Source organism: Laetiporus sulphureus, assembly GCF_001632365.1.
Source record: "Laetiporus sulphureus 93-53 unplaced genomic scaffold LAESUscaffold_17, whole genome shotgun sequence".
In the NCBI taxonomy this organism is placed as follows: Eukaryota; Fungi; Basidiomycota; class Agaricomycetes; order Polyporales; family Laetiporaceae; genus Laetiporus; species Laetiporus sulphureus.
In genome coordinates this window covers 271,610-297,819 of record NW_024468526.1, presented here as the reverse complement: position 1 = coordinate 297,819, position 26,210 = coordinate 271,610, and the positions used below count along the sequence as shown (strand labels likewise).

The following is a 26,210-nucleotide window of genomic DNA, read 5'->3' as shown; positions in this document are numbered from 1 at the left end:
CATGCATGGGCATGTCGTGAGGCTGGCGAAAGATCAAGCCCGACACAATGTGCCAAAAATGTATTTTTGGCGGTGGCGGAGGATTTATTGGCGGCGTCGCCGCTTCGAAGCACCAGACCATTCTCCGACTCAACGTCCATGCTCCGCACTTTGTCCTCCCCAAAACGAGCACTTCGTCGGCGCTCAGAAGCATCGAAATCTGTTGCGAAGTTACCATTCCATCATGTTCGCATCGAGCGACCTCAGATACCCGGGTGACCCGGATAGATGAAGTGTAAGGTTGGACTCCTTCGCTCTCGGAAACTCAACGGCCGTGGATTAATGTTTGCCTTCTACTACAAAACAATCAAACTCGACTGCAGCAACACCAAGTTGAAGAGCTTTTGGCGCTCAGTCTCACACTGTCTCTTGCATCATGTACCTTTCCCGAGTCGCTGTAACGCTCTCATAGGGTGTGTCATTGTCCGTTCCATGTCATCTTGCTGTTCCACCAAAGTTCAAAACCGTAGGTCCCCAGCGCAAAAATTCACATATAGGTAGAGTGGTGCTGTTGTGATCAAAGGTGCTGAATGTACGCCACAGGCGGCTCTTTTCAGTGGCAAGGACAGGAAAGGAAGCCTCGATTTCAGCCTCTGATTCTTTCCACCTCTATACGAGCTTTTGCGCGAGGACTCAGCTTATCTTGCACGAAGATACGACTTAAGTGATATGTTCCTCCCGGGGTCCTACGGTGATGATTTTGAACCGAAGTATGTCAACCTAATTTTAATCGCTTTGAAGCGACATATTGCTCATTGACTTCGCTTAAGAGTCTTTTGACGCTGCTGGGTCAACGCCGTGAAGTGTATCAAAAATAAACTTTTTTCAGATACTGTCCGCTTCAACATAACATTTCCATTTGCGCATATAGCTGAGTTATTGTGTATGCTAGACAATCCTGACCAAGATGCTGACGGGATGATCAGTAATGTGTTAACCGGCATCTGATGGAAAACTCCTCTCGGTTATTCACGCTGGAATTAGAAAGCTCCATCTATCAACATGTTTTTGTCATTGTGCCCAAGCTCGTGACATCCGGCGGCTTCGACAATGCTCAACTTGCCTGTTGTACCCGGGTATGGGTTATCGCTAAGGTGATGGAGGCGGCACATGCAGATCTGACGTTTCTCGCTAGGAAGCGCCATGCCACGCAAGCAGTTGCTCAGAAGTATGTCTCATTGCGCTTCATCTTCGTATGGGATCCCGGGCTAAACGTTCAATCTGCAGTAATATTGTCTATTTTTACGCACAAACTGGCGTTTTCATCATCATCTAGTACGTCTGTCCTCGATGTATGTTGTGTCAACAGTCACTCTGCGACTGGCATCTCTCGCTTTCTTATCCCGAATGCTCTCTCTCTGTGAAGACATCGGTTGTTGCATCGACATGCACTGAAGTTCAAGGGCACATGGCTCCGCAGAGATGCTCCCCTTTGTTTCAATGCCCTCCATTAGTCCATCTGAGGCATTATCATTGAGATTTCGGGAATTTAGTACGAGAGTACACTGGTATGTCTAGTGATGATGGCATGCTCAGCGATAGCAGATTCCTGCTATCTTCCAGCATACACATGGTGAGCTACCTTATCCAACCTTCGGACCGCTACTGAGTATCCTTGATGAGGCATGCCCATCAGAACTCAACTGGAGCAGCCATTTCACCATTGACTTGAAGCACAGCCACAGCTGACATGCATATGTTTACTATGGTGCTGCTCGATTTTTATCCCACAAATGCTCGAAGAATAAAAGTCATGTCAGCACCGTCTCAAATGTTATGATGCTCTCATCGCCGACATTTATCGGAGCAGATAGCTGCATTACCAATGTCCGAATCTCTTCGGTTTCTCTGGATATCGACAGGTCAAATGCCAGAGTAGGTCATCTTCTGGTTCAAACTCCACGCAGCTCTGTTGCTTCTTCCTAGGAGTGAACATTCTGCACAAGAAGTTGATGTGAAGTATGTATCACTGCATTGTGTTGTGGTATGGAGTTATACACTAAACGGTCCACTTATCAACAGCGACATGCACGTACAAACTGGTGATCTCACCGTCGTCTAATACTGCTCTCGCTAAGACACGGCATGCAGCTATCGCTTTGCGATGGAATACTTGACACATCGTTGTACTGGACGTTATGTGCCTCAGTTCAACGTGACGTACTGGAGTAGTTGTCAGGGCCGCTGTCCGCCGAGTGTGCATACGGGCGCTTGATTTCCGGATATATATGCGGCCGTATCTTTCATGATAGCCGCCGTGAGCATGTATGAATGCAAGATACCCACGATACCACAGACTTGCAAAAGGAAGACATTAGTTGTCGGTTTGAAGGCGCAACCTAACATGCGTCCTCCTCATTCCGGTAAAGTTCAGCGACATGCTACATCAATGCGAAAAACGCGTGTTAGGGGTGCTAGGTGTGCGCTACAGCTTTAAACTCTTTCTCACATGGACTCACGCTCATCGATTTCTCTCTTACTAGTGCATACCACCGTTATCACTGCTGAGCTCCATCTGTTTTCAATCCCTGCATTCCAATATTTTACTGGTGAACGATGAACAACGGTGCGTCTCAGCATTTGGCTTCTGGAGCGACAAGTCTGCATATCCCAATACACGTTGCTATTTATTTTTACATGAATTGTCCAATGCTTTATAATGCTCACAGATTTGCTCGGCTTTACCAGGCATAGCGACCGCTGGAGCAATTAATTCCAACCTCTGTGAGGTAAGGACAGTGGCTTTCACAATGAACGTCCGAGCTTGTTGACATTATCTTAGCAATGTCACGCTCGTCCGAAATTCGTGGAGAGCACCGGCCACGCTCATCCATACTGCGGGAAACAGTGTGCGAGTGCTGCGTCGGCTCGGAATGGATTCCTCCCCAACAACGTAGCAATGTGTATTGTATGTCTAAGGCAATCATTTTCCCTCTTGAACTGAAGGAGTCGACATTATACTGGGCATCAGGTCTGTCACAGTCGGCCGCAGTTCACTGATGGAAAGCGGACACACCCATACTGCAGCCGGACGTGTGCAAGCAAGCAGACGCCGGCTGCGCCGCAACGGAATACTACCAACAGAAGTGCCGTCTGTAAGTCGCTAGCTTTTTGTTTCTCCTAGCACGTGCTCCATGTGGTCGACAGCGAACGGTATTTGCCCAATACCTGGCTGCAATCAGCCAGCATTCAAGTCCACGAACGGCACGGGAAAGTACTGCACCAAAAAGCACAAGACGTACGGACATGCATACCTCCGCTACGTGTGCATTGCTGCTGATAACGATTGGTTAGTCTTGGAGAAAATGCATGTCTGTGGTGCCTGCAGAAACCGAAACAAGGTACCTTCCCTTACTGCTCGAGGACTTGCGCGGAAGAAGCGCAGAAGCATGCCGTGGTGCTGCTGGAGGTCCCGGAGAATCACACTGTCTTCAATAACGGTCAGTGTGCTGACTAGGATGCGATTGATGAGCCATTGACAAGTTGACGGCAGTTGTCGCGCAATTTAAATCTTCCTGGAGACACAACAGTCAATGCCCTAAAGTCAAGCATGTCTACAAAATTGTGCGACCGAAGGCATCTCAAGACCAATACGAGAAATACAAGTACAGAGCGTATTGTGCTAGTATGCAAAATGCGACTGATCAACCTGACTCATAGGGCGGCGGTCGAGAGTCGTGGGCATTTCATGGCCGCCGGACGGCCTGCAGGTAATGAGAACCGACGGTGGCATGGGACCAGACGAGAATGCACGATCGGGGACAACGGTAATGCGCAACTTTGTTCATCTGCGAGTTGCGCTCTGTGCCGCATCATCGAGACTTCGTTTGATCTAAAGTTCTTCGCCCGGGGAAGGTACGTGCAGCTCGTGATCCAGGACAGCTGCTGTCATACTGAACGAGGTGCAGATTCGGTGTTGGACATTACACATCATCCACGTCGTCCAAGTATGTGGTCGGACAACATGCAAGAGATATACGATACTGATATGTAGATGCTAGTTCCAATGACTATGCGCGGAACGTCAACTCCAATTCCCCTCTCAAAGCTATTCTCCTCAACAAGGTTGTGGTGGGAAAGGGCTACAAGACGACAGTCGACGTGCCTTCACTCACCGCACCCCCAGCTGGGTTTGACTCGGTCAGCAGACATCTCCTCTTCGATAGGATTCCATCTGACACCATGATAGGTTCTTGGAGAGAAAGGCGCCGCCGTCAGCCACGACGAACTGATCGTGTTCACCAACGACGCACTCCGACCATCGTATCTGGTGATGTACGATAAATAATATGTGAATGGTGGTTCATCAAGTAGTCTGAGCCTGTATAACAATCCTCATTAGCCGATTCCAGTATATGTGTGCCGCGCCGCACCTCGATAATTATCGAAAACGCGTACCTGCATGAGCAATAGCACACAACAATTTATCGTAGGAGAGGAGCCTTGGGACACGGTCACAGCGTCAGGTACAAGGAGTAGTTGAAGGCGTTGAATCTTCGGGCGATTAACGATACGAGCGACTGATGGGACTTCTTACCTGAAGTCATTCTAGGTAATGATCACGACGTTGTTGTAGACCGTCTCATCGAGAAACCTCTTCTATGACATTCGTTATCTTGGACTGTTTTTCGTGGAGATGCATGCGCGATGTCCCGGGGGGGGCAATTGCCTATGACTATCGCTTGATATGGATAACGGGCATTGTCAGTCCACCCCTGGTCAGATGCCAGAGTTGAAGACCAGTCTAGAAACAATTCAAGTGCTCTCGCAACATTTCGTGAATGGCGACAGTCAAGAGCTATTTCATACATTATTTGCTGTGGCAACAGTCTGAACTAAAACAGTCATTGTTGACGCTATACCTTCGATGATACGAGAGGAGTAATAAATGATGACATGAACATCTGCGCAAACAATCCAAGTCTTCGTGATCCATTCCGGAACTTATCGAGCAATGTGTCCTGTCTTTTCTGTAGGAGTAATTATCTAGGAGGATTCATTGAAACTTCATGATCTCTGATACCAAACTTTACATGGCACGGCCACAGCTCTGACTATTGTATGTTTGAGAGACTGGATCCTACTTAGAACCAGACTAGCAGTGCTCCCAATGCACTTCATAAATTTAGGATTACTATCAGTTCCCTCCAGATATTGAGTATTATTACCATAATACCCATAAACTCCTTCCGCCCGCTCATGCCCATGATTGAGCTCCTTTCGGAGCGGGCGATGACTTGCGGAACAGCATTGTTGTGATAACGAAAGGCGGTAATATCCCCCGTTGCCCATTCCCGCATGTGCAGCACGTTCTCCCATCGCGATGCGCCCGTGATTGGTGAGGCGAAGCTCACAGGGTTGTCGCTTAGGACTGAGGCGCCGTGGCGGTGGCTGGTGTTGGTCAACCGGCGGGCACTGGGAACGAGTGATGCCACTAGTGCGAGTCATGTCAAAATGAGCGGTGAATGGCGAGTGAGAGGGGCAACTGACATCTTAGCACCTAGCGCCGGTCCCGACGCGCCGTGGAGATGCTGGATCGGGCGCCAGGCGGCTGTAAGGACGGTTGTATATCGGCGGTCGTGGTAACCATAGGGTATTCGCACAAGGCCTCTTTGAGAAGAGGAGCACTGGAGACGTGGGTGGCGGGCGTGGACGCCGCATTTAGAGAATGAGGAGGATGATGGTTGAAAAAGGTACTTGTTAGAAGACGACGATGGGGAGGGAACTGATTCTGAGGGGTTTATATACCTTCAGCCTCAAGGAGTGCTGACTTCACGACAAGCGGCGTGATTAGCTGGCCATGTTGAGAATTCTGTAAAATCCTCTGGGTGGCACATAGAAATGCAGTGGCCTCGATCCAACTAGGCAGGAGCGACGAGGATACTTGGCAGCGGCTCATGGGCACACAAAGCGCAGTAAGTGCCACCGGGTTTCGAGTGGCCACGTATAATGCCGAAATTGACTGGCGACCGTGACACGCTTGTATATTGAACGTATCAAGGAATAATAGACGGGAGTGATGTCCTACTAATCGTGAGATGATTTTGATGCACGGGCCACCAGAACGAGTGCATTGGATTGAGCCTGCGGTCGCTCCTACTAAAGGTAGCACATCGACTAGAGAACACGATCGTCAGCTATATCACGCAGGCTATCCGCATGGATGGAGGTTATTGTTCACCAATTGGGTAGGTCAGATCTCGTAATCCTACTTCCTATGGACCGCCTGCGCACGGCCCATGATCGTCTTAGCTACAAAATATTTCGGAACTGAAACAAATGCCCAAAGGTGGAGGGCCAGCTCGTCACGGAGTCCTATTGTTTCGATTTCTCCACATGTACCTAAAGTCGCGAAGAAGTAGAGTCATTCCGTTGGTAAGCTCAGAGATGCAGCTAGCATCAGACGAATACACTCATGGTCCATTTTCAACGGAAACAGCTTTAAGTTTTTGGCCACTGTAGTAAGACTTGGACGCTGTGGACGCATGAGAAAAGCGATCCGACGAGCCAGGAAAATAATTCGACAACCAAAGAGACTTGGGACTACCGAGTCCCAGCTGCCGCCGCTCCCAGAAATTGTGCTGCAATTATGCCTGTCTTTGAAGGACCATTTGGATGAGGGCCGTCTACTACGGGTAGCGTTTTGACGAACTTTGACGGCAGGAAATTTCCAATTAAGGAGCCTGGGAATCTCAAGCCAAATTAACGCCGGGCGATCATTGGGCAGGAAGAGGGGTCAGAAAAAGACTCGATCTTTGCCTCCTACCACCACCATCCTCCTTGTCCGGCTATCCATTCCACGTTCACCGTCTTCCCAGGAGCTCTGCGCACAATGGACGTCGATATGAAGGCGAAGGACGACGTGGAGGACAAAAGAGATCGTGAGAGAGAGCGGGGCGGGGAGCGCGACGCTGACCGTGATAGGGACAGGGAGCGCGACAGAGACAAAGATCGTGAGAGGGACAGGCGCGACCGCGACAAGGATCGTGACCGCGACCGTGAACGCGACAGAGATCGCGACCGTGGCTCAGGTAAGCGCTACCCTTATAGTTGATGAGCGCGAGTCGTGCCCCTGAGGCACGATCCTGACGCGTTCAAAATAAGGCCGCAGTCGTCGAAGTGACCATTGGGAGCCCGAGGAAAGGCGGAACGGCGATGTGAGTGCGCATATGCATGATTGGGGACCGTACACTGAAGGTGGCGTTATTTTTCAGCGCCGGAGGTCGCGCAGTCCCTCGCGTTCCCGCTCTCACAAACGTTCCCGCTCTCCGCGTCGCCATTCGCGCCGCTCGCGCTCGCGCTCCAATTCGCGCACACGATCGCACAGTCGTTCGCGGAGCCGGGAGCGTCGTCCTACCGAGCCCTTCTCACGCTCGCTCGGTGGTCCCATGAACGCGCCCCACGAAGAGGCGGTCGAGTTCGCCAAGGTCAGCAAAAGAGAAAACCGGGTCTACGTCGGCAACCTCAGTTACGACGTCAAGTACAGGGACCTGATGGAATTCATGCGGGGAGGTGGGTGGGGGAATCTCAAATTAGTTATTCGCTGTTTTCCACGTCCACGGAGGCGCGCGGCCGGCGCAGGCGCAGGCGATCGCTTGAGCTCGAGAGTCCGAGTGAGACTCTGCGGAGAGAGGTGGCGGGCAGGCAGGCAAGCAGCTTCATGAGTGTGATGCACGAGGAAAGAGGTTGCGTGTCGAGGCCGTCGGTTTGCTGGCGTTTCTTGGTCTACTGATGGAACGGCGAGTTGAGAGGACGGTTATTGATGGGAGCTTTCTTTTGGGGTACTTAGCTGGTGAGGTCTTGTTCGCCGAAGTGCTTGTCACGCCGACGGGTGTGTCCAAGGGATGCGGGTGAGTACATTTGGCAGAATTTATGTCGCACAAGTACTGATCAATTTTTAAGTATCGTCGAGTTTGCCTCGCAGGAAGACGCTCAACGTGCGATCCGAGAGCTCTCGGAACAATCTTTGCTGAGTCGGCCAGTCTTCATTCGCGAGGTGTGCAATATTGTTGGACAAATAAAGTGGAGCGGTTTCTTATGCGCTGTCTCTAGGACCGCGAAAACGAATCCCGATTCGGTGCAACGCCCGTTCCAGGTAAGATCGGTATGGCGATGGCCGGGCAAGGACTGCACGCAGCGCCGCCACCTCGTCCGCCGTCCCACAACCTCTTCGGCCACACGAACCCCGGCAATCAACTTTATGTCGGCAATGTATGTACAGTTCACATCGTTGCTCGAATTGCACAAGTCTGATTGTCGGTGCGTTCGTAGCTGCCCTACCAAGCTGGCTGGCAGGACTTGAAGGATTTGTTCCGTTCTGCGGGTAATATCATCCGTGCCGACATCAACATTGGTGCGGATGGACGCCCGAAGGGATCTGGGACTGTCATTTTCGAGACCGCAAAAGATGCTCAGCAGGCCATCAGTGTGTAGCACTGTGTTTTTTTCCCTGCAGCATTATTCTGATTGTCGGTAGGTATGTACAATGGCTTCGACTGGTACGGACGTACACTCGAAGTGCGCGAGGTACGTAGACATTGGCACTCTCCATATCGACATTCGCTTGATGGAGCAATCGCAGGACCGCTACGCCGGTCTCTCTGGCCCGGGTGCCTTCCGAGGCGGCTTCCGCGGTGGCTTGCGTGGTTTGCGTGGCGGCAGGGGTGGCTTCCGAGGAGGGTTTCGCGGGGGCTACGCCGGTGCCGCTCCAGGGCGCGACTTCTCCAGCCAGGACTTGTATGCGGATTATTCCGGACCAGACTCGCAAAGCGGCGGGCTCAGGATGGAGGGGTATCCCGCTGGAGGATTTGCAGCTGGAGCTCCCTACCCCGGTTTCGAGGCGGAGCCGAGCCAGCAGATCATGGTGCGAAACGTGCGTATTGGTGCTTCATTTCTGATGTCGGGTTTGAGCTGAGGATGGATGGTGTAGCTGCCGTGGTCTACTGCTAATGAGGACCTGGTGGAGCTGTTTGAGACGACCGGCCAGGTTGAGCTGGCTGAGATCTTATTTGAAGGTGCCCGGTCGAAGGGCTGCGGTGTTGTGCAGTTCAGTCAAGTCCCGGAGGCTGAGACCGCCATTGGTGAGATTGCATGCTCCTTCTCATCATCAATTAAACTGACGCTCGTCCGCAGCCAAATTCCAGAACTATATGTACGGAGGACGGCCACTGGACGTCCGCTTCAACGATCGCTGGCACACGTTCACGCCGAGCGCTGCGAAAGGCGGCCAGGCCTTACCCTTACCTATGCAGACCGATGTGTGAGTGGGCATGTGTCTCAAGCAGCGACGTGCATTCTATGTGCATTCTCTTGGGGTGGTTTGCTCGCTATGTACTTGTGCCGTACCATGATTCTAAAATTGGCGTCTACAATACAAACCCAACTTTAGCTGCTCTATGGTTCGATTCTGCGTGAATGATGTGCGAAACTAAGTCCCTGCGGGAATGTACAAGTTGATGATGATGATGTCTTCTATGCCATTACACTCGTACAACCTGCCCGTGCCAAAACCAATATAACACCAATCCGCGACGGGTGTGCGAAGCCCGTGTATGTTGTCGCAACCCGATACAAATCGAATGGAATGAAGATGAGGTCGAGAACGCCATGTATGGGGGCTGGTGGAGATGGAGCATTGCCGGAATTGCCGCGAGGCCGTCGATCATCGATCATAGGTAACTCTTCGCCTCGTCGACGTCGTGGGCTGCTATGTTACCGAGATCGAGCAAGAGCTCAATAACCGCCTCGGGGCTAGTGACGTGCCACGCGGCAAGCGTGCGCTTGCTGCTGTGGCCGACCGCGGTGGTGAATATCCCCTCGCGGGTAAGCGCAAGCTCGACGGGCGAGAAATGGCTCGCGGGTTCTTTTGCAATGAGCGTGACGGAGAGCGGGGCCGGGAGGATTGCCTTTTTCTCCTCGCCGTTGCTCTCGCTGCTGCCGTTCCCGCTGCCGTTGCCGTTGAAGAGCAGCAAGGCGCGGAACATGTCCTCGTCAGTCTGCGAGGCGTGAATTGACAAATGAATGAACTAGGGTGTCACTAACGTACCTTGTCGTCGCCCGCGCAGAAGACGAACTCGGCATCAGGATTGTAGTAGAGGATACGCTTGACGATCTCGCCCTACGAACACAATCACTGTTAGCTAATTCTTCACAACAAATCGACCGAAAGGGAACAAACCTTGTTGACGGCAAGCGGGCGGACCTCGAGGTTCTTCTTGCCAACAAGCACTAAAGATAACAATCAGCACCGTACGTTCGCAATGTCTTCTCCATACTGACCTTCTATCGGCCGCTTACGGGCCAAGTTGTTCTCGAGCAGGTCCTGGCACTGACGGCACTGGAACAAACTGCACAAGAATGAGACACCATCTCGCCAGTATTACCTACACACGTACCCCCACTCTGGGTCACTCGCCCGATAATGCCACGTAATCGAGCTCTTCTTCACCTCAATCTGGCTCCCAGTCGTGCGCTATACACACTCCCATTAGCACACACACGCACCCAAACAATCACAAAACCCACCTCAGTATAATACCTAAAGATCTCTAGGACCTCATCCATCCAGCTCATATCCAAGTTCTCCGTAAAGTTCGACCACTCCTTCGCACCCGGCTCGCGCACGAAGCCGCCATGCTCCGCCGACATGCCGAGGTTCTTGATGTGGCCCAGATGCTGCTCCAAGAACTCGCCGTCGCGCCCCGAGATGATGAACACGACGTTCCGGGGGTCTTCCGTCAGCCGCTCGAGTGCCTCCAGCGTATCAAGCGACGGCACCGCTGCGCTCGGCACGCGCACGATCGGTGCGAGTGTGCCCTATAATACGCACGCATTAGTACACTCACATCCAGGGATCACGAAAAGAGCCGCGACGCACATCGTAGTCGAGCAAAAACAGCCGCTTCTTCGCGCTGCGGTACTGGCTCTCAAGACGGTCCTTCGGCATGAGCGGTGTCTGCCGTGCGTAGTTCTGTCGTCCAACCTGTTGCAGCAGCATCTTCACGAGCATCGCCGCCCACGTATGCGACGTGTGCGTCGTCACCGTCTTGAATAGCTGCTTGTGCCTCCGCAGCTTCTCCTCCTCCGACATCGTCAGCCCACGATTCATCGCCGCTGCAACCTCCTGCAGTCACATCACTTCCATCAACAACGTGCACACATATATGAGAGATGGATGTATGCGCACCCCGAGGTTCCACGGATTCACCTGCAACGCATCCGACATATTGCCCGAGATACCCATGAACTCCGAAAGGACAAGCGGGCTATGCTTCGATCGCTCCTGCGCAATCACAAACTCCATCGACGTCGTGTTCATTCCGTCCCTCAACGGGGTAATCACACCAAGGTCCGCAACCGATAGCAGCGCATAGAACTCATCCTTCTTGATCGTCTGATGATAATGATGCACCGGAATGAAGTCCAACGAGCCGTACTCGCCATTGATATGCGCGACGAGCTCCGACACCTGCCGCTCGAGCTTCGGCGAGTCCGACAGCGCGGGCGAGGTCACCTGGATGAAGACAACGTTGCCGATCCATTGCGGGTAGTCTTGCAGCAGCTTCTCAAAGGCTCGGAGCTGCAGCGGGGATCGTCAGTACGCCGAACACTCGTGCGCATTGAGGAGACAGACCTTCTGCACGACACCCTTGACGACGTCCAGCTTGTCCCTACCAACGATAATCTTCTTGCCCTCATATAAAGTACGCAGTGCCTCCAACTTCGGCTTGATGCCCGGACGAAGGCTGCATACATTCCTCTAGTGAGATGCTGCACTTGCAAACGGTGCGGTGGGTACTCACGTATCCTTCGCCACTCGCTCGGCATCGACGCCCACCGGGCAGTATGCGATCGCCGCAACATGCCCCATGACATCGATGCCGCCAGTAGGGGTGATCTCATACCCACATACCCTCACACACGACGACGTGAAATGACGCGAATATGAGTATGTCTGTACGTAAGCGCACCATCTTTAGCTGCTCATCCTGTGAAAAAAAATGACGATAGTCAAATTCTTACCTGGAAGCAAATCAAATTCGCCCCCAGCATTCCATCCAAGATCTCCTTCCTTCGTGGCAAGCATCTGAAAATCTCAGAGCTTGGGAACGGCGTGTGCACAAACAGACCGACCGCTACCTCCGGCAGCGCCGTTCGGAGCAGCGACGGTACGAGAAGCAGGTGATAGTCGTGAATCCAGATGAGGTCACCTGGACGGTACACCTCCTGCACCCGCTTCGCAAACGCCGCATTGACCGCCGCGTATGACGCCCAATGCGCGTCCGCGGACGCGTACTCCGTCGCGACGTCTTGCCATAGGAGATAATGGAAGAGCGGCCAGAGAGCTGAGTGGAAGGCAGTGATGTCAGTATAATGTTATTTTACGGCATATATGACGTAGCAGAGGCATGGAGAGCAATAACGGCACGGGGAAGCGTAAAGGATCAGATGGGATATCTGAAAGTGTATACACCCCACCCCACCCAGCTCCCGTTGTACACAGGACGCACTCTCCCACTCGGATTACTCGGAAAAGCATCATCTCCTTCCTAACAACTGTCGGTCTCTTGGCAAGGAGCGTCGCGAGGGGGACCAGAGCAGCTGACAGGACCGAATAGAGACCAGCAAGGAAAGCAAAAGGCTGTAACCAGCCAACCCGCAGCAAACCACAACATACAAAGAAAAAATCATGCCCGATAAACCAGATTGGCAGTCGCTAGTCGCCCTTCGTCTTAGCCCAGCCCAAGGCCGGCATGTCACCCAAATCCGAGCTCTTGGCTCCATATCCAAATTCAAGTGCGCCTCCAAACCAAGCGACATGAACGTGCCCAACCACGTTCACCCCCTCATCAGTTCACACTCCACGTCCTCCATCCAGACCGGGACTGCGAGATAAGCTCCGAACGCAATCTCGGCCCATGATGAAACGGAGCGCGCATATATGCGTCCGCATTCGCATCTGGCTGACGCGAAGCGAACCAGATGCGCGGATATGGCAGAGCGGTGGATGTATGCGCACTGATACGCGAGATTGGGGCGGCTAGAATGGCTCGAGGCCTCGGACACAAAATTGGGCGGGAACAGGCGAAGAGAATGGGAGGGCGCCCGGGAAGCGTGAAGGAGACGCGGGAAGTAGGGAGAAACAGCACATGAGTCAGTATGAGATACTCACTTTGTTTGCAGTATCCCTCATAGTGCCCATGCGCGTCGTCGTCGTCTAGCCACACGGGGACATATGTAGTGGGCTTCGAGCCTTCCTTCATCTCCGCAGCAGCATACTTTACAAGGCACGGGTCAAGCGCTGAGCGCTCTTCCAGAGAAATTCGTTCCATAGGGACCTTTGTTGGCAGCTCGCTCGCATTCGGGGGAGCAGTAAAACTGTCCAACGGCGTGCTTGCACCTTGCTGAGGAGGAGTGGACGAGGGAGAGGAAGCATTGACGGGTGTGATAATTGGCGGTGCAGTGACTATGTCGCCGGTCCAGCCGACGAGGAGCTGCTCATGCGTCGAAGAGAGGGATGCAATGCCTGAAAACATGGCAGAGTGGCCGTAGCGCATGCGGACTGCCCAGCGCGTGCGGGGGTCGTCTGTCCCCACCTGTGCTTGCTGCGGGACAGGCTGCTCGATTATTTGCTCGTCATCCTGAGCTTTCTCGTCCGGGAGCTTCTCGCTGCTTGGGCTGGGCGGGATGTCAGATGGGTGCGCCGGGGGAGTCTGCGGCGGGCTTGGCAGTACTTTCGCTGCGCTGGCAGGACGGGGAGTAAGTGCGGAGACAACGGGGAGGTAGTGGCAGACGTGGATGATGCGGCCGGAAAGGACTATGCCCTGTGCGCGGTGCTCGGCCTCGAGCTTGCGGACCTGCTCACGCACTGCGGCGAGGGAGACTGCGGCGGGAGGGCGCGTGCCTGCGTCCGGACTGGCGAAGCTGTCCATTGTGTGAGTACGTGGGATGCTAGCGTGAGGTAAGTTGCGTGGATGACTCGGACAGCGACGATGAAGGTTTAAAGCGCGGTGTATATGCACGAGTACGGAGGGAGATACACGCGGAGGGCAGGCAGGACGGGGGGGGAGGAGGAGAGGAACCGGGGAAAGGTAGAGGCTATAAGTATTCGGCAGTCGGGCCTAGGCTGGCGAGTAACCGCACTTGTTATCCTCCTCCTGATTCGCGCCGGCGGGAGGACGCGTCCAGATCGGGAACTGTTACTCCTCTTCACGTGAGCGCCAACGTCATGGTTCCTCGCTGTTTCATTTTGATCGCGACGAGGAGCGCGTCGATGTCCTCCCCGTGCGTGCTTCGATCGTCCTCGGGGCCGGAAGCGCGCGAGTATGCCTCGGCTAAGACGCGAGTGGTCTCCTCAGACACAAACGGCATAAGACTCTCTGAATGAATTAGACGAGCAATTGATCGGGCAAGCCTCCTGCCAAGTTGGGCCATCCTGCTCCTCCACGTGTATCAGACTCGCTGCCTTCAAGATCACCGTCAGCAGCTCACTGGAGATCTCCGCGCATTCATTTCATTACCATGATGCAAGAATTCTGCTTACGACCCGCGCGAAGACGCTCAACGTAAGAACCTGCCTTGTTTGGCCATCGCCCTCCATCTCTCGCAACCGCCAACGGGTGCGCACGGCCCCTCACCTGTCCCGCCGTTTGGAATTCAAAAAGATCCTTATCGTCCCCTTTCCACGCACAGACGGCATTTTTATACTCACTTCCCAGACGTGCACCGCGCATCGCGGCGTCATTTGCGTGAACAATTCACCGTTGATCGTCCTCAGGCCGTATCTCAACTCGTCAGCACTTTTTTTTTAACCTGCGAAAACATTGGATTGCAGACGGACGGTGAGCACATGATGGAATGTGCTCGGGCTTCGCTGCTGCTGATGATACTTTTTGCTGATCTCTGGCTTCACTGCGGATCCCGTCTTCTGCAATCTCGCTGTAATGTCGCCTCTGCAGCAAGCTTTTGAGACGTACATGTGTGCGCTCTCATCAATATTTCCCAAGAGAGGTCTCGCCGATCCCATAATCTCATTACCTACAAGCTTCCGGCTCTATCGGCTACTTGACTTCATACTGCCTCCCGCCAACACGTCCCGTTCTTTCTGCCGTGCCCAGGCTGCACTTCCCTCGCAGCTAGCCCTCTCCTGCCTATCTCTTCTTTCGCCTCCATCATCTCCACAACCGTCGCTTATTGAGATCTAGTTACCCTCGTCCTTGCAGCATAGCCGTATTATGCTCTTTGCGCAAGTCGATGCCCAGATTTGTATATGGAACTTGGATATACAGGCTGTTCATATCCCCCTTTTCGACCGTACGGCTACATAAGTAGGTGTGGCCACTCTGACACCTGCTGTAACTCGCGGCCCGTTCGTCCGAATCTGACGCTGAGCGTCGATACAGTTATCTTGTCTCAGACTCCGTGCAAACAAATCCCACCACTAGCGGGCCGGCTGCGCAGTCCTCTTCGCTGAAGCTTTCTCGGCGAGAAGGTGTCCAAAACACTGCCTACGACTCGGCCGGATCCAATCGTGTCGGTGCCGCCAGCAGCGAACCCTCGTTGTCACTTGCCCACCGTGCATTGCAACAGCATCAATTGCAATATCATAGGCATATTTGTTATGAAGAAATGGGGGGACATAGCCACCTGCAGTGCATCGTCTCGACTGCGTATAATCCCATTTTCCGTGTTGCGTTTCACCGTTTCGCGGAGGGGGTAGGATTTTGTGCTTCGTCTCGATCATGCGCACGTGCCTGATCCTGGGGCCCCAAACGGTATGAAACAATGTATCGCCTCTCGCATGAAGCCCCCTTAGCTGCCATAGGGTAGATGGGGAGGAACCTGCATTTCCCGCTGTTATATAGCTGTCCCGTTGACATCCTTACATTTTTTTTTTACAACTGAATAACTGATTGTCGCGTGAATCGCACCGGGAGATACTCAGGCGCGCGTCGGTTGGTGGCTGTGAACTTAAGCAGCCTCTTCAGCACTGCCACGGCCATCCCCAGTGCCCGGCGACTCGTATAAGTGCAGTGACTCTGCCAGCTACGAAATCCTTCGGACGCATATATCGCCTGCGTCTCTTGATAGTCATGAAGAAGAATCCGATGCGGCCTGTCACCGTTCTTCCGCTCGCTGGATACGGTCTGCCTACAAGGAGCTGCTGCCAGCACTGGAAGCTCTGTCGGTCACGATTTCTGCATTTCCCGCCGACAAGGCTGCGCAATCAGATATTGTGTCGATGTCATGGAAGGCCAGCAGACACAAAGTGTCCCGGAGCGGTAAATTTGTCTGCATGCGCGGTTCCGGGCAAGCTGTGGTGTCTGCCGATCACGCAAGTGGTTACCTGTCATTGCCATATGGACAATATCTATGCAGGTATGGCCATCCCCCGGGCCTTGGTGACCATTAGCATTTGCTAGGTAAGCGCATGATCCACATTCCGTCTGTCTCAGTGGAGCCGAACATTACTATGCATTGCAAGCGTTTGCGTTCTGTTCAATATATGAAAGTTGACCAGTCGGCTATAGCACTTAGGCGATAGATTGCTCTGCTCACCACCCTCATCAACTCCACGTACACTCAAATTGCAGCATTGGCGTGTCTGAAGGCTTCGAATGGCGCCCGTCTCCACCAGTTACTAAAAGCACCGTTTGCCCGTGTATTGAGAGCAAGTGATGATATGCGAGACCGCTTCCATTGAAGAGTTTTGTTGGCAGTATCGTGGTAGTCGAATGAAGCTAGAAGGCGTCAACAGGAAGCATACTCTACCACAAGCCCACGATGACAATTCGTTCCAGCCCTCACGCGCGCGTGCGGAAATGTCGGACGTACCTGTTTTATTTCCGGCGAAACCCAACGCCGCCTATGGCGACGATCAAGTGGCGGGTCTGTGGCGCCTGGCCATCCTCCTTCGCTGCCGCTGTTGACGATGTTGCGGAGACACAGAGAGACGCGTCGTGCTTTAATGGCCAGATCACATTATCCGCAGGTGTATTGATGATGGAGCATGGAGCCAGGACGTGCACAAAAGGCCGCTGTGCGAGTTGCTTTAGTATCTCGCTCCCCGAGAGGCTCACGATGAGTTCAGGGACCGTTGGCTTGGCTTTCCTGCAAACGTGCGCGCTAGCTTGCTCAGTTCATACTGTCAGCACAGGCTAATACTCTGGCTATCCATTTAGCTTCCATGAGACCAACTGCTTGTATTTCTCAGCTGCGAGCACGTTACTACTGTACCTCTCCATTCTCAGCCTGAATACTGAACAAAATTTCCAGGTCTCGTGCTGTACGACTATGCTCTGACTATAGGCGACGAATACTGCTACATGTGGAGCACCAGGATATCGTTCGCGTCCGGGCTGTATTACGCGCTCAGATATTCTGCAGTCATGATCGCCTGCGCCTCGATAATTTCAACTATCACCTACGCAAGTTGGCCTGGCTGGCTGGTGAGTGCTCCGCATTGATTATTCAGACACTTGTAACAATTTTTTCAGAGGTAACGCATTGCGACCATCAGCTGTTAGAGAATATGGCTCACGACTAATGCCCGTTAGCTGTACTGGTTCGATTATCTTCCAGGAGGTGCTCGGAACGGTCCTGTGGGTCAGTTCAGCCGGTAAGCATGTCAACGTGTCTCGTCGATGCAGGCTTACACCTCACGTTCTCGATATTAGCCTTTGTGGCATTGCGCATGTACGCCATTTACGACAGAAACAAGCTAGTCTACGCATTCGTTTTGAGCCTAAGTCTTGTGAATCCGATCCTGACAATGGTGAGTCACTTTCTGCAGATTGCAGACGTTGATTCGCTGAGCTTACTCTTTTCCAGTACTCGTTCGTGGTGATAATACCGCAAGTCCAACCGCTGCCCGACAATCAAAATACGTGCTTATATAACACGCGGATATCAGAGAGTGCATTCGACAAGTAAGGTTTCCTGTTCTTTATGTAACACAAAGACTGACGTGGCTCATAAGTTGTAAGTCGCAAAATGTATATCGTCGCGGTGACTCATCTCGGCTCGCCATAACAGGGGTTATCGGCGGCAGGGCAGCATCTATTTGCGCAGATGTTGTTGTCCTACTCCTTACTTGGTGGAGAATGAGACCGCATAGTGGTGCCGATAAGCGACGGCTGCATGGCTTGATGCTCATGGATAGTACGTTCGCATCGGCCTGTGATGTGTTTATCTTTTTTTACTGACTTTGATTGACGTGTCAAGCGGCGTGGTACTTCGCGTGAGTTCCTCGAGTCGCAAGCAGGCCGCCCTCTCATCATGCATGCCAGGATATTGACCATCGTCAACGCGGTAAGCATTGCTGTCAGCCATGTCGATACTATTTCTGTGCGTCATCTACCTATCAGGAGGCATCATATCCGGCTGACTGGCCGTACTCTAGTTCACAGAACCATTCACAATCTGGGCAGCTATGTCGGTTTCCTTCATATGTCTGCTTCTGGTCTGCAGCTCAATTCACAGTCCTTCAGGATGACGTCCATCCTTCTGTCACGGTTGACGCTTAATCTGCGCGGAGGCTACGCATCAGAAGATGGAACAACATATTCGAACACCTTCACCTCCATGGTCTTCGCTGCGCGTACGGGAGGCATCCCCGACGAATATCCGGCCGATGAATACCTTGACGAATCATCGAGTGATGTAGAGATGGTTCGCATGGGTGAAAATACAGAAGAGATAGAGGCTGGTCCTTCCGAGCCCCAACGTAGTGTGGATTGATCAGCCGAGGTTATTTGTAAGAATGTATGGCGACTAGACAATATCCACGACAATGTCCGCGTGGCGTGAACGCCGGTGGAAAGACAATTTATTTGATAAACAATGTATTTCCGAAATGTCGGCGCTGACTTTGGTGCGATAGATTTTTAATTGTTTGCCACCAGAGTAGGTGCACCGAGCTTTTGGACTTCATGGTGAGCTTTCTCATCAAAGTCCACTTATATGCTCATAAGACATAGGAAATATACAGTGAACAGGCTGTGCTCCTCCGAAAACCACCAAGCTGCCTTCAAACGCGAGCTGACCTAATGAACACTGCACTCGGAGATGGTACGATACGGTTCCGCTGTTCGTATCTACATCGTTGACATACGTCTGCATCTGACCGATGTTCACACAACTATGGAGGCCGTCGCTCCTTTGCTGCTGATGCACACCTCCGAAAGTCTTATAGGCGGATTTGTCCTTCTTTCGGTCCAGCCAATTATCACAATGACGTTCATACATTCATTCCAGCTCAGTACCATGCTTGAGTTGCGCCTTTTCCCGGTCAAGGGGCAGTATGAGGATCTGAAATGGTTCTCTTTATTGAAGGGGCACAGTCATCAGCTATGCCCACTCTGACGAGCACATTTTGCTATGGCCGTTGATCAGATCCTCAAACGCGCCTTTGATTGTCGCGCTCAAGAAACGAGCGGTGTTTAGCATTAGTATTACCTCGTTTGTGAGTCAGTATGTCTCAGTTCGTTTCTCACTTTGAAGACTATTGACGAGCGATCAACAGTACCGTGAAGTCTACTGTCTGAACTAGGGCATCGCTTTTGGTGCGTAGCCAGATGGTCATCTCGCCGCCTCTCAATCAATTGTAAATTCTATGAGATAACGGAACAGGGCTTCATGCAGGTCCAGTTGGTGTGGGATGACTCTAAACTGGCGGTAGGGACATTATTAAAGCATGACAGCGGTCCTCTGCTCAATGCGTGCCCAGGTTGGTATCTCTCGGGAACGTACGTGCACAGAGCATTTACGCTGGCTCTCCTGAGGAGGCTATATCTCTGCGAGTGAAAGTACCTCAATCGAGAGGCAGTGCATGCACTTGAGCGGAGCATAGGTAGCGCCGAACTTTTACGACAACGCTCAAACGTCATCCATCCTCTCTTCGCCGCACAGCACATTGCTAACCTGGCAAACTATGGGATCCGATCGTCTCTTTCCTTTTCTTGTGCTCACGCTTGTATCGCTTGTCGACCTATGGACCAGAACAGCTTTCTTCCAGGACTTCAACTTCAATTCTCAACCTACGTCTAGACAGACCCGACCATAGATCGTTTCTTGCATTCGGTATTCTCTTCAACATGCCATCATTGGTTTTATCTCAGAACCTGTGCGGCTTCCACGACCTACTGTCAACCACAATCGTTCTGCCCAGGATATCAGCGTCCTACAGTTTCCGAACAGCCGACATCGCACAGGCGTCTGTGCCATTCTCACTTAGGCAGATCATGCAGGGGCGTTCAGGCGAGCAGGGCATGAGCACGGCACTGTTGTATCGCTTCCGCTGGTGTTCATCCACGCGCCTCTTGATGCTCATCTACAAATGCTACAGAAAGTGGACTGGAGATCCACCACTCACCGTAGCGCGGCGCTCGATGTGCGCGTCAGGCATTCCATGCCACATGCCTCTCGCCTCGCCATCTGGACAGAAAATCCCACGAGGTCGCTTCTGGAGCGCTTCAAGGACGTGGCCATTGGTTCGAAGCTAGCTGATGTGCTGACGGAGAAATTATACCCGGTAATTTGGGGCAGCACTGCTATGACTTCCGAAATCCGTCCACAGCAAAAGAAATCTTCTCGAGTGTCCTCGATGTTCCTTACTCACGGCCTCTTGGCAGTTGCATGCATCCAGTCACTGCAGCAAAGCCGCAGGATTTGAAGCAGAGCGGCGATCACTCTCTGGTTTCCGGTCAGATGGATCGCCTTGTCTAGCGAACCAATGCTTAAGCGTGCATCGTGGAATCACATTGCGCAAACGCTCAGCGCTCACCATCACTCGGCGGTCCATGGCATCCCAAACTCAACCCGAAAGTTCATTTCCCGCTCTGAAACCTGAACCCAATGACGACTGCCGATATATTTATTGCTGTGTGTTGGCTGTGCGCTAAATCTCATCAAGCCGGAATTACTGGGACCACAATCTATGGATGCGATAGTATGATATATCGCGGTTCACTATGCATGGATTGTGCACTAATTCTCACCCTTGGTGGCCAGGTTAGGATATGTCAGTAGCATAGAAAAGCTGCTGTACTGCCAGCGAAATTCTCGCATATGGGCATCTAACGCGACCCATCAATATTCTTCACGGCAATCCCCCACGTACTCTATTTTTGCGGTCTCTATACGTAAGCACAAATCACCGACGTCCAAGCGCGGCATTAAATGCATTTCAATGCCATGTCATCCGATGCTGTTCGCGGTTGATGTGGTCCTTGCGCTTAGAGTTTGCAGTCTGCCGCCATGTACTGCATTTCGGTCAATGCTGATGGTGCGGGCAGGCTATGCGACCTTCGATGTTAGCCTCGATCGAAGTGACTTCATGTGGCATTCGTGTCCTCTCCATCTGTCATAGAAGTCACCGGAAGGAAGCAACGTGGACAGATAAGCATGTAAAGATGTACGCACTACGCTGTGTATATGTTTCAACGCAGTTTCAAGGCATCCGAGTCTGTGCTCACCGCGGATAGTGCAAAAACAGTCATGAACCAAGAAGCTCACAATGACAGCTGGCGTGTCCTGCGGCTTAGGCACGTATTCTTATGCAAAGTAAACCACATTCGGTACAGCTCTCTGAGCAGCCTTAACTGTTATTGTCGGTGCAGGAACGGAAGTGATGTGTGGCAATCATTTGGGTTCTGGGGGTTTCAATCACTTGGAGTGTCTTATGGACGCGAGGAAATACCTCTACCACAGCCCAAGCTCAACCCATAAGCGTCAAGTGGATGTGTACAAATAGCCGGCATGTCTTCTTCGTTCGTCACCGCTGAAGGTGTCAGACATGTCTTCCTCCGTCTTTTCTATAACGCCTGAGGAAACGTACGTGCTGTACTGCTGCCTTCATGCGATAACTCTCGAGTTGAGTGGTGTCATATGCTTTGCTTTAGCTTCCTGGAAGTATCACTGTATACTTCGGCTAGAGGTATGTTTTCAGCACATCTCGTCATCGATGATGTGTATACTGACATAAGCTCACCCAAGCCCTCGTGCTGTATGACTATCTCTTGACTATCGGCGACGAGTACCATTATATATGGAAAGCCAGGCTTTCTTTCTCGTGTATACTGTTCTATGCCTGCAGGTATAGTGCAGCCCTTGACTGCATCGTCACGGTCTGGTCGATGGCGTCCTTCGCAACCTGGTCTACACCAACGGTGAGTGACATGCATCTGCGCCGACCGTACACTTTGTGAACTATTCATGACAGAGGTAAAATGTCGATCCAAGTCACCTCCCAGAAGATGGCTTAATATATGTTTCACTAGCTGTGCTGCGTTCATGATTTTACAGATGGTTTACGACGTCATTCTTTTGACTAGTGCTGCTGGTAAGCAATTTAGCACGTTTTTCCAATGCTTCTGCATCCGACGAGGCACCACAGCGTTTGCAGCTCTTCGCGTATATGAAATCTACAATGGTTCTAAATCTGTCTTTGCGCTGGTGTTACTTATGAGCCTCGTTAACCCTATCCTAACATTAGTAAGTAGACTTAATGTAACACGTAGATACTTCCTCTGAATTCCTCCAAGTATACGTTCGTGGTAACGCGCGGGCACGTTTCCCTACTTCCTGACAATCAAGTAACGTGTCAATTCATGTCAATCATATCAGGAAGTGTATACGATAAGTGAGTCATCCCCTCTGGTTCTATATGTGTGTAGGCTGATGCGCTGTCCAGCTCTAAGTTGTGATTCAATTAGTGTCAGCATGATCGACTCATGTCATCTCGGAAGGGGTAATTGGTGGCAGGGCAGCATCTGTCTTGGCAGATATCATCGTGTTCGTCTTGACGTGGCTGGAAACCCGCCAATCCAGAGAAGACAGCCTGAGAAGCGGGCTGCATAACTTGATGCTTATCCATAGTACGTCTTCAAGAGTAACTGAAAAGTATTTCACTTACGCTTATGCTAAGCTGCGTGGTCTTTCGCGTGAGTCGCACGCCCTCATATCAGACAGAATATCATCAATTGCATTTCAGTATACTATCCGCCACTAACGTTGTGAGCATTGGAATCGGTCATCTCGACGCAACGTCTGTACGTCGCCCGACAACGAGAATGATCTCCTTTGCTGACTGCATTTCAGTTCGCAGAGCCATTCGCTGTTTGGACAGCTGCGTTCGTCTCCTCCACACTGATTTTCATGACTCTGGCTCAGCATTGATTCGTTCCAGGTTGACATCGATGACGCTGTCACGGCTCATGTTGAATTTGCGCAAAGCTTCTGCTAGTCGAAATGCGACTTGTCCATCCTCGTTCTCATTATTCAGTATGACCTTGGATGCCATAGACGAATATTCGGCTGATAGTGACCCCGACGCACCAGCAAGTGATGTAACTTCGGGTCCTGAAACAGAGGATGCAGAGCAGGGACTGATGTAGGACTGATGTAGGACATCCCTATTGCCCAACCGTAGCATTTTCTATCATTCTGGCCAGGTCTGATCTTATTGTTTGGCCGGACAAACAAGCTTGTTTTTCGCGCTGTCTCAACAATGCGAGGCATTGATCAGGATTCAGAAGACTTGAAGCGGTGCACAGGATGCAGCGTTGCGACGCTCAGGCTCCTCCTCCTAGTAGGATATATTGGTGCGGCCCCGGTGTTAGCCAGCCGCCGCCTTCCAGTGTCTCGTGGGAGTGAGGAGTGAAATCTAACATGGAAGTCAATCCGTTAGAATGTCCGCTCCTCGCGTTCATGAAGGCTTCGAGTCTTCCTTCAGCAATTTTGCGGATCAGCTGTTCAGCGTAGCATTGGTACCTATCTGAAACTTGAATATTTGAATGTTGAGTGCCACTGCAACGGCCTTCACAGTTCTTCATCGCTAAGATGAACGCTTTGTGAGCCAGTGCACTGTCGTCTCGAAAAGAGTTCAACAGCTGAATTGTCAATAATGCCATTGCTGCGTCAGTTGATGTCTTCTAGTACACAACCAAATCTAACGTCTAACAGTCGCGCAATTTGTTGCTATGCAGATTTGTCGCATCTAGCTTAGAATTGTTGCTTCAACCCAGCCACACCTTTCCTACCGACACCTCCTCGCCCGACGAAGCCCCACTCAATCTGATGTGGGACAGTGATAGTCACACCCAGATCCTCCGCAAACGCCCAGACGGCCCCGGGGTTCTTCTGGAACTGGCGTCCGACAAAGACGACATCTGCCGCGCCCTGCACATTACATAGCGTCAGAGTCCACCCCGCAAGCCCAGAAGCATGCACTTGTCGCTCACCTGGTCGATCACATTCCGCGCGTCATTCCCGTTCGTGATCGAGCCCACGGCGCTGACGAGGATCTTGTCGCCGTGTGCGCGCCTGACTGCCTCGGAGAACGGGACCTGCATGAGCGGTTTAAGCTTGAGCCTCTGCGCGGCATGGACGCCGCCGCTGGAGACGTCGAGCAGGTCGACACCGTGCTCGGCGAGGATGGGCGCGAGCCGAACGGTGTCCTCAATGCCCCAGTGCTCGTTAGGATAGACCTCCTCGAGCCAGTCTGTCCCAGAAACACTACATATCAAATGTCAGGGTCTAGATAATCATCACAGAAGAGACCAATATACTCACCGGACAAAGAGAGGCATCTCGGGAGGTATGATCGCGCGCAGGGCGTCAACGATCTCAATCAGCAGCCGGATCCGATTCTCAAAGCTTCCGCCATACTCGTCCGTGCGCCTGTTCGCTTGCGGGTTGAGAAACTCGCTGATCAGGTACCCGTGCGCGGCATGGATCTCGATGACGTCGAAACCCGCCTTGAGCGCGCGACGGGCGCCGTTCGCGAACGCATGCACGACGCGCTTGACGCCGTCATGCGAAAGCTCTTTCGGCTTTGGGAAGTGTTCGTTGTACGGGATGTCGCTCGGACCCCAGACGTTGTCCGGCCAGCCGCCGTCGATCTCAGGCGCAGCGAGTCCAGAGTGCAGCCATGGCGCAACGGTCGATGCCTTACGACCCCCGTGCGCGAGTTGGACGGCAATCTTCTGGTTCTGGGAGTGGGCGAACTGGACGATCTCCTTCCAGGGCTGGATGTGCTCGTCGGACCAGATTCCGACGTCTTGTGGAGTGATACGGCCTTCTGGGACGACTGCGGTCGCCTCAACCACGGTCAAGCCGGGACCGCGGGTCAGGATGCCACCCACTGTTGAAGAGTGTGTTGGTGATGCGCTATTGGATGATAGGAAGTATGCGTAGGAAGACGTACAATGTGCGAATTGCCATGGGGATGGCTTTCCGTTCTCAGCCGAGTATTGGCACAGGGGAGATAGCTGCCAAGGATGGCATCATCAGCGATCAGGCCACTCACTATTCAAAATCAGAGCCATATACCCAGATGCGATTATGGAATTCGACGCCACGGATCTTCAGCGGCTGGAAAAGCTTCGGGATGGGCTTGCCATTTGGCTGCGGGTCAAGCGCAGTGCCCGCAGGCGGGTTCTGCGCGGGCATGAAGTAGGGAACATTGGGTGCGGGCGCGTTGACGATGAGTTCGCTGGCCATCTTTCGGGGAAGTAGGAGAATACGTCGTGCTGGGTACTGGCGGGGCTTTATAATCCTCGCGTAGACCTTGATCCATGTTCCCGAAAGGCTCCTGGACTTGCATTACTCAGACGGTTTCGAGCGGGATGAAGTATTCTAACGGGACATCGCCCGAAATTTCTGGATCACTAAGCAAATGACGGGTGTGATTGCTCAGCGAGCTTTCGGCGATGAAGCTTTTCCGGGAAACTATCGTAATTCGGAAGCACTATGATACCAGCTAGGCGACAGTGGCCCCGACGACATTGTCGGCCAGAGCCTGCGGGTGCCATACAGAAGTTCGAGCCAGCCACGGGAGGCGAGTGTGCTCGAACGAGGACGAAAGCCCGTTGCTAATGAAAGTCGGAAAGAGCTCGGCGGATACGAGGCGGTGGCCACGCGTAAACAGATTGAGTTGCTTGAATTGGTAGGTCCTTCGCAGTTCTCGGTTATGTCAGCGAGAGATCTTTAGCGCTCAGCGATCAGCGAGCTTATCAAGTCCGATTAGAGTCATTGTACTTGGTATCGCGACATCGGGGGCTTATATGCCCGCAGAACTACACCTCAATTTGATCGAGGAAACGTATACTGGCACCTTTGGTCAAGCGCTTGCGCTATTATGCGAGCTCCGAGATTTCTGGACGTGGCAATTG

The 26,210-nt window shown here is 52.4% G+C and overlaps 7 protein-coding genes across 7 annotated transcripts; 5 read left to right on the top strand and 2 right to left on the bottom strand.

Annotated features, from left to right (window-relative positions):
• The first annotated feature begins 2,303 nt into the window (after nt 1-2,303).
• LAESUDRAFT_129659 (uncharacterized protein) lies at nt 2,304-4,522 on the top strand. Its single transcript, XM_040901278.1, has 13 exons — nt 2,304-2,457; nt 2,523-2,605; nt 2,728-2,768; nt 2,822-2,947; nt 3,011-3,134; nt 3,187-3,277; nt 3,334-3,479; nt 3,533-3,644; nt 3,700-3,894; nt 3,948-3,986; nt 4,041-4,179; nt 4,229-4,314; nt 4,382-4,522. Exons 2-13 carry the CDS (start codon nt 2,596-2,598, stop codon nt 4,443-4,445), a joined length of 1,173 nt encoding a protein of 390 aa, XP_040764778.1. The 5' UTR covers nt 2,304-2,457; nt 2,523-2,595; the 3' UTR covers nt 4,446-4,522.
• Nucleotides 4,523-7,427: 2,905 nt separating this feature from the next.
• LAESUDRAFT_678564 (RNA-binding domain-containing protein) lies at nt 7,428-9,281 on the top strand (the record flags this gene model as incomplete). The annotated part of the gene is made up of 9 exons (XM_040905684.1): nt 7,428-7,551; nt 7,829-7,889; nt 7,942-8,035; nt 8,092-8,250; nt 8,311-8,464; nt 8,516-8,565; nt 8,621-8,911; nt 8,969-9,119; nt 9,172-9,281. Coding segments are annotated over 9 exons (1,194 nt in total), but the record flags the coding sequence as incomplete, so codon positions are not given.
• A 426-nt stretch (nt 9,282-9,707) lies between these two features.
• Nucleotides 9,708-13,970, bottom strand: LAESUDRAFT_758850 (glycosyltransferase family 20 protein; the record flags this gene model as incomplete). Its single annotated transcript, XM_040912505.1, has 12 exons — nt 9,708-10,034; nt 10,085-10,156; nt 10,217-10,266; nt 10,318-10,385; nt 10,434-10,510; nt 10,564-10,854; nt 10,916-11,161; nt 11,225-11,617; nt 11,672-11,783; nt 11,841-11,992; nt 12,061-12,383; nt 13,211-13,970. The coding sequence occupies 12 exons, from the start codon at nt 13,968-13,970 to the stop codon at nt 9,708-9,710; spliced, it is 2,871 nt and encodes a 956-aa protein (XP_040764776.1).
• A 3,046-nt stretch (nt 13,971-17,016) lies between these two features.
• On the top strand, nt 17,017-18,904 carry LAESUDRAFT_725373 (uncharacterized protein). Its single transcript, XM_040908808.1, has 10 exons — nt 17,017-17,077; nt 17,129-17,156; nt 17,220-17,257; nt 17,314-17,490; nt 17,688-17,812; nt 17,869-17,953; nt 18,073-18,202; nt 18,327-18,384; nt 18,440-18,471; nt 18,528-18,904. The coding sequence occupies exons 1-10, from the start codon at nt 17,041-17,043 to the stop codon at nt 18,775-18,777; spliced, it is 960 nt and encodes a 319-aa protein (XP_040764775.1). The 5' UTR covers nt 17,017-17,040; the 3' UTR covers nt 18,778-18,904.
• Nucleotides 18,905-22,031: 3,127 nt separating this feature from the next.
• Nucleotides 22,032-22,569, top strand: LAESUDRAFT_652262 (uncharacterized protein; the record flags this gene model as incomplete). The annotated part of the gene is made up of 2 exons (XM_040904353.1): nt 22,032-22,209; nt 22,433-22,569. Coding segments are annotated over 2 exons (315 nt in total), but the record flags the coding sequence as incomplete, so codon positions are not given.
• Nucleotides 22,570-22,821: 252 nt separating this feature from the next.
• On the top strand, nt 22,822-23,548 carry LAESUDRAFT_129303 (uncharacterized protein). The gene is made up of 6 exons (XM_040901277.1): nt 22,822-22,913; nt 22,964-22,979; nt 23,030-23,087; nt 23,137-23,168; nt 23,225-23,384; nt 23,444-23,548. Exons 1-6 carry the CDS (start codon nt 22,901-22,903, stop codon nt 23,465-23,467), a joined length of 303 nt encoding a protein of 100 aa, XP_040764773.1. The 5' UTR covers nt 22,822-22,900; the 3' UTR covers nt 23,468-23,548.
• A 373-nt stretch (nt 23,549-23,921) lies between these two features.
• Nucleotides 23,922-25,952, bottom strand: LAESUDRAFT_725368 (FMN-linked oxidoreductase). Its single transcript, XM_040908807.1, has 5 exons — nt 25,369-25,952; nt 25,244-25,307; nt 24,610-25,180; nt 24,279-24,552; nt 23,922-24,216 (listed from the first exon to the last, which is right to left on the bottom strand). Exons 1-5 carry the CDS (start codon nt 25,537-25,539, stop codon nt 24,040-24,042), a joined length of 1,257 nt encoding a protein of 418 aa, XP_040764772.1. The 5' UTR covers nt 25,540-25,952; the 3' UTR covers nt 23,922-24,039.
• Nucleotides 25,953-26,210: the final 258 nt, after the last annotated feature.

Excerpts from the sequence above, each read along its gene's own strand:
- LAESUDRAFT_725368 (XM_040908807.1), bottom strand. The coding sequence starts at position 25,539 with ATGGCCAGCGAACTCATCGTCAACGCGCCCGCACCCAATGTTCCCTAC. Across the intron at positions 24,553-24,609 it reads GAGATGCCTCTCTTTGTCCG|TGTTTCTGGGACAGACTGGC; the intron begins GTGAGTATATTG and ends TTTGATATGTAG. Across the intron at positions 24,217-24,278 it reads CGCGGAATGTGATCGACCAG|GGCGCGGCAGATGTCGTCTT; the intron begins GTGAGCGACAAG and ends TGTAATGTGCAG.
- LAESUDRAFT_725373 (XM_040908808.1), top strand. The coding sequence starts at position 17,041 with ATGGAGCATGGAGCCAGGACGTGCACAAAAGGCCGCT. Across the intron at positions 17,954-18,072 it reads TAACACGCGGATATCAGAGA|GGGTTATCGGCGGCAGGGCA; the intron begins GTGCATTCGACA and ends TCGCCATAACAG. Across the intron at positions 18,385-18,439 it reads GCCATGTCGATACTATTTCT|TTCACAGAACCATTCACAAT; the intron begins GTGCGTCATCTA and ends GCCGTACTCTAG.
- LAESUDRAFT_129659 (XM_040901278.1), top strand. Across the intron at positions 3,135-3,186 it reads TACCAACAGAAGTGCCGTCT|CGAACGGTATTTGCCCAATA; the intron begins GTAAGTCGCTAG and ends TGTGGTCGACAG. Across the intron at positions 4,180-4,228 it reads CCCCAGCTGGGTTTGACTCG|GTTCTTGGAGAGAAAGGCGC; the intron begins GTCAGCAGACAT and ends ACACCATGATAG.
- LAESUDRAFT_129303 (XM_040901277.1), top strand. Across the intron at positions 23,169-23,224 it reads TTCGCTGTTTGGACAGCTGC|GTTGACATCGATGACGCTGT; the intron begins GTTCGTCTCCTC and ends GATTCGTTCCAG. Across the intron at positions 23,385-23,443 it reads CCGACGCACCAGCAAGTGAT|GACATCCCTATTGCCCAACC; the intron begins GTAACTTCGGGT and ends GGACTGATGTAG.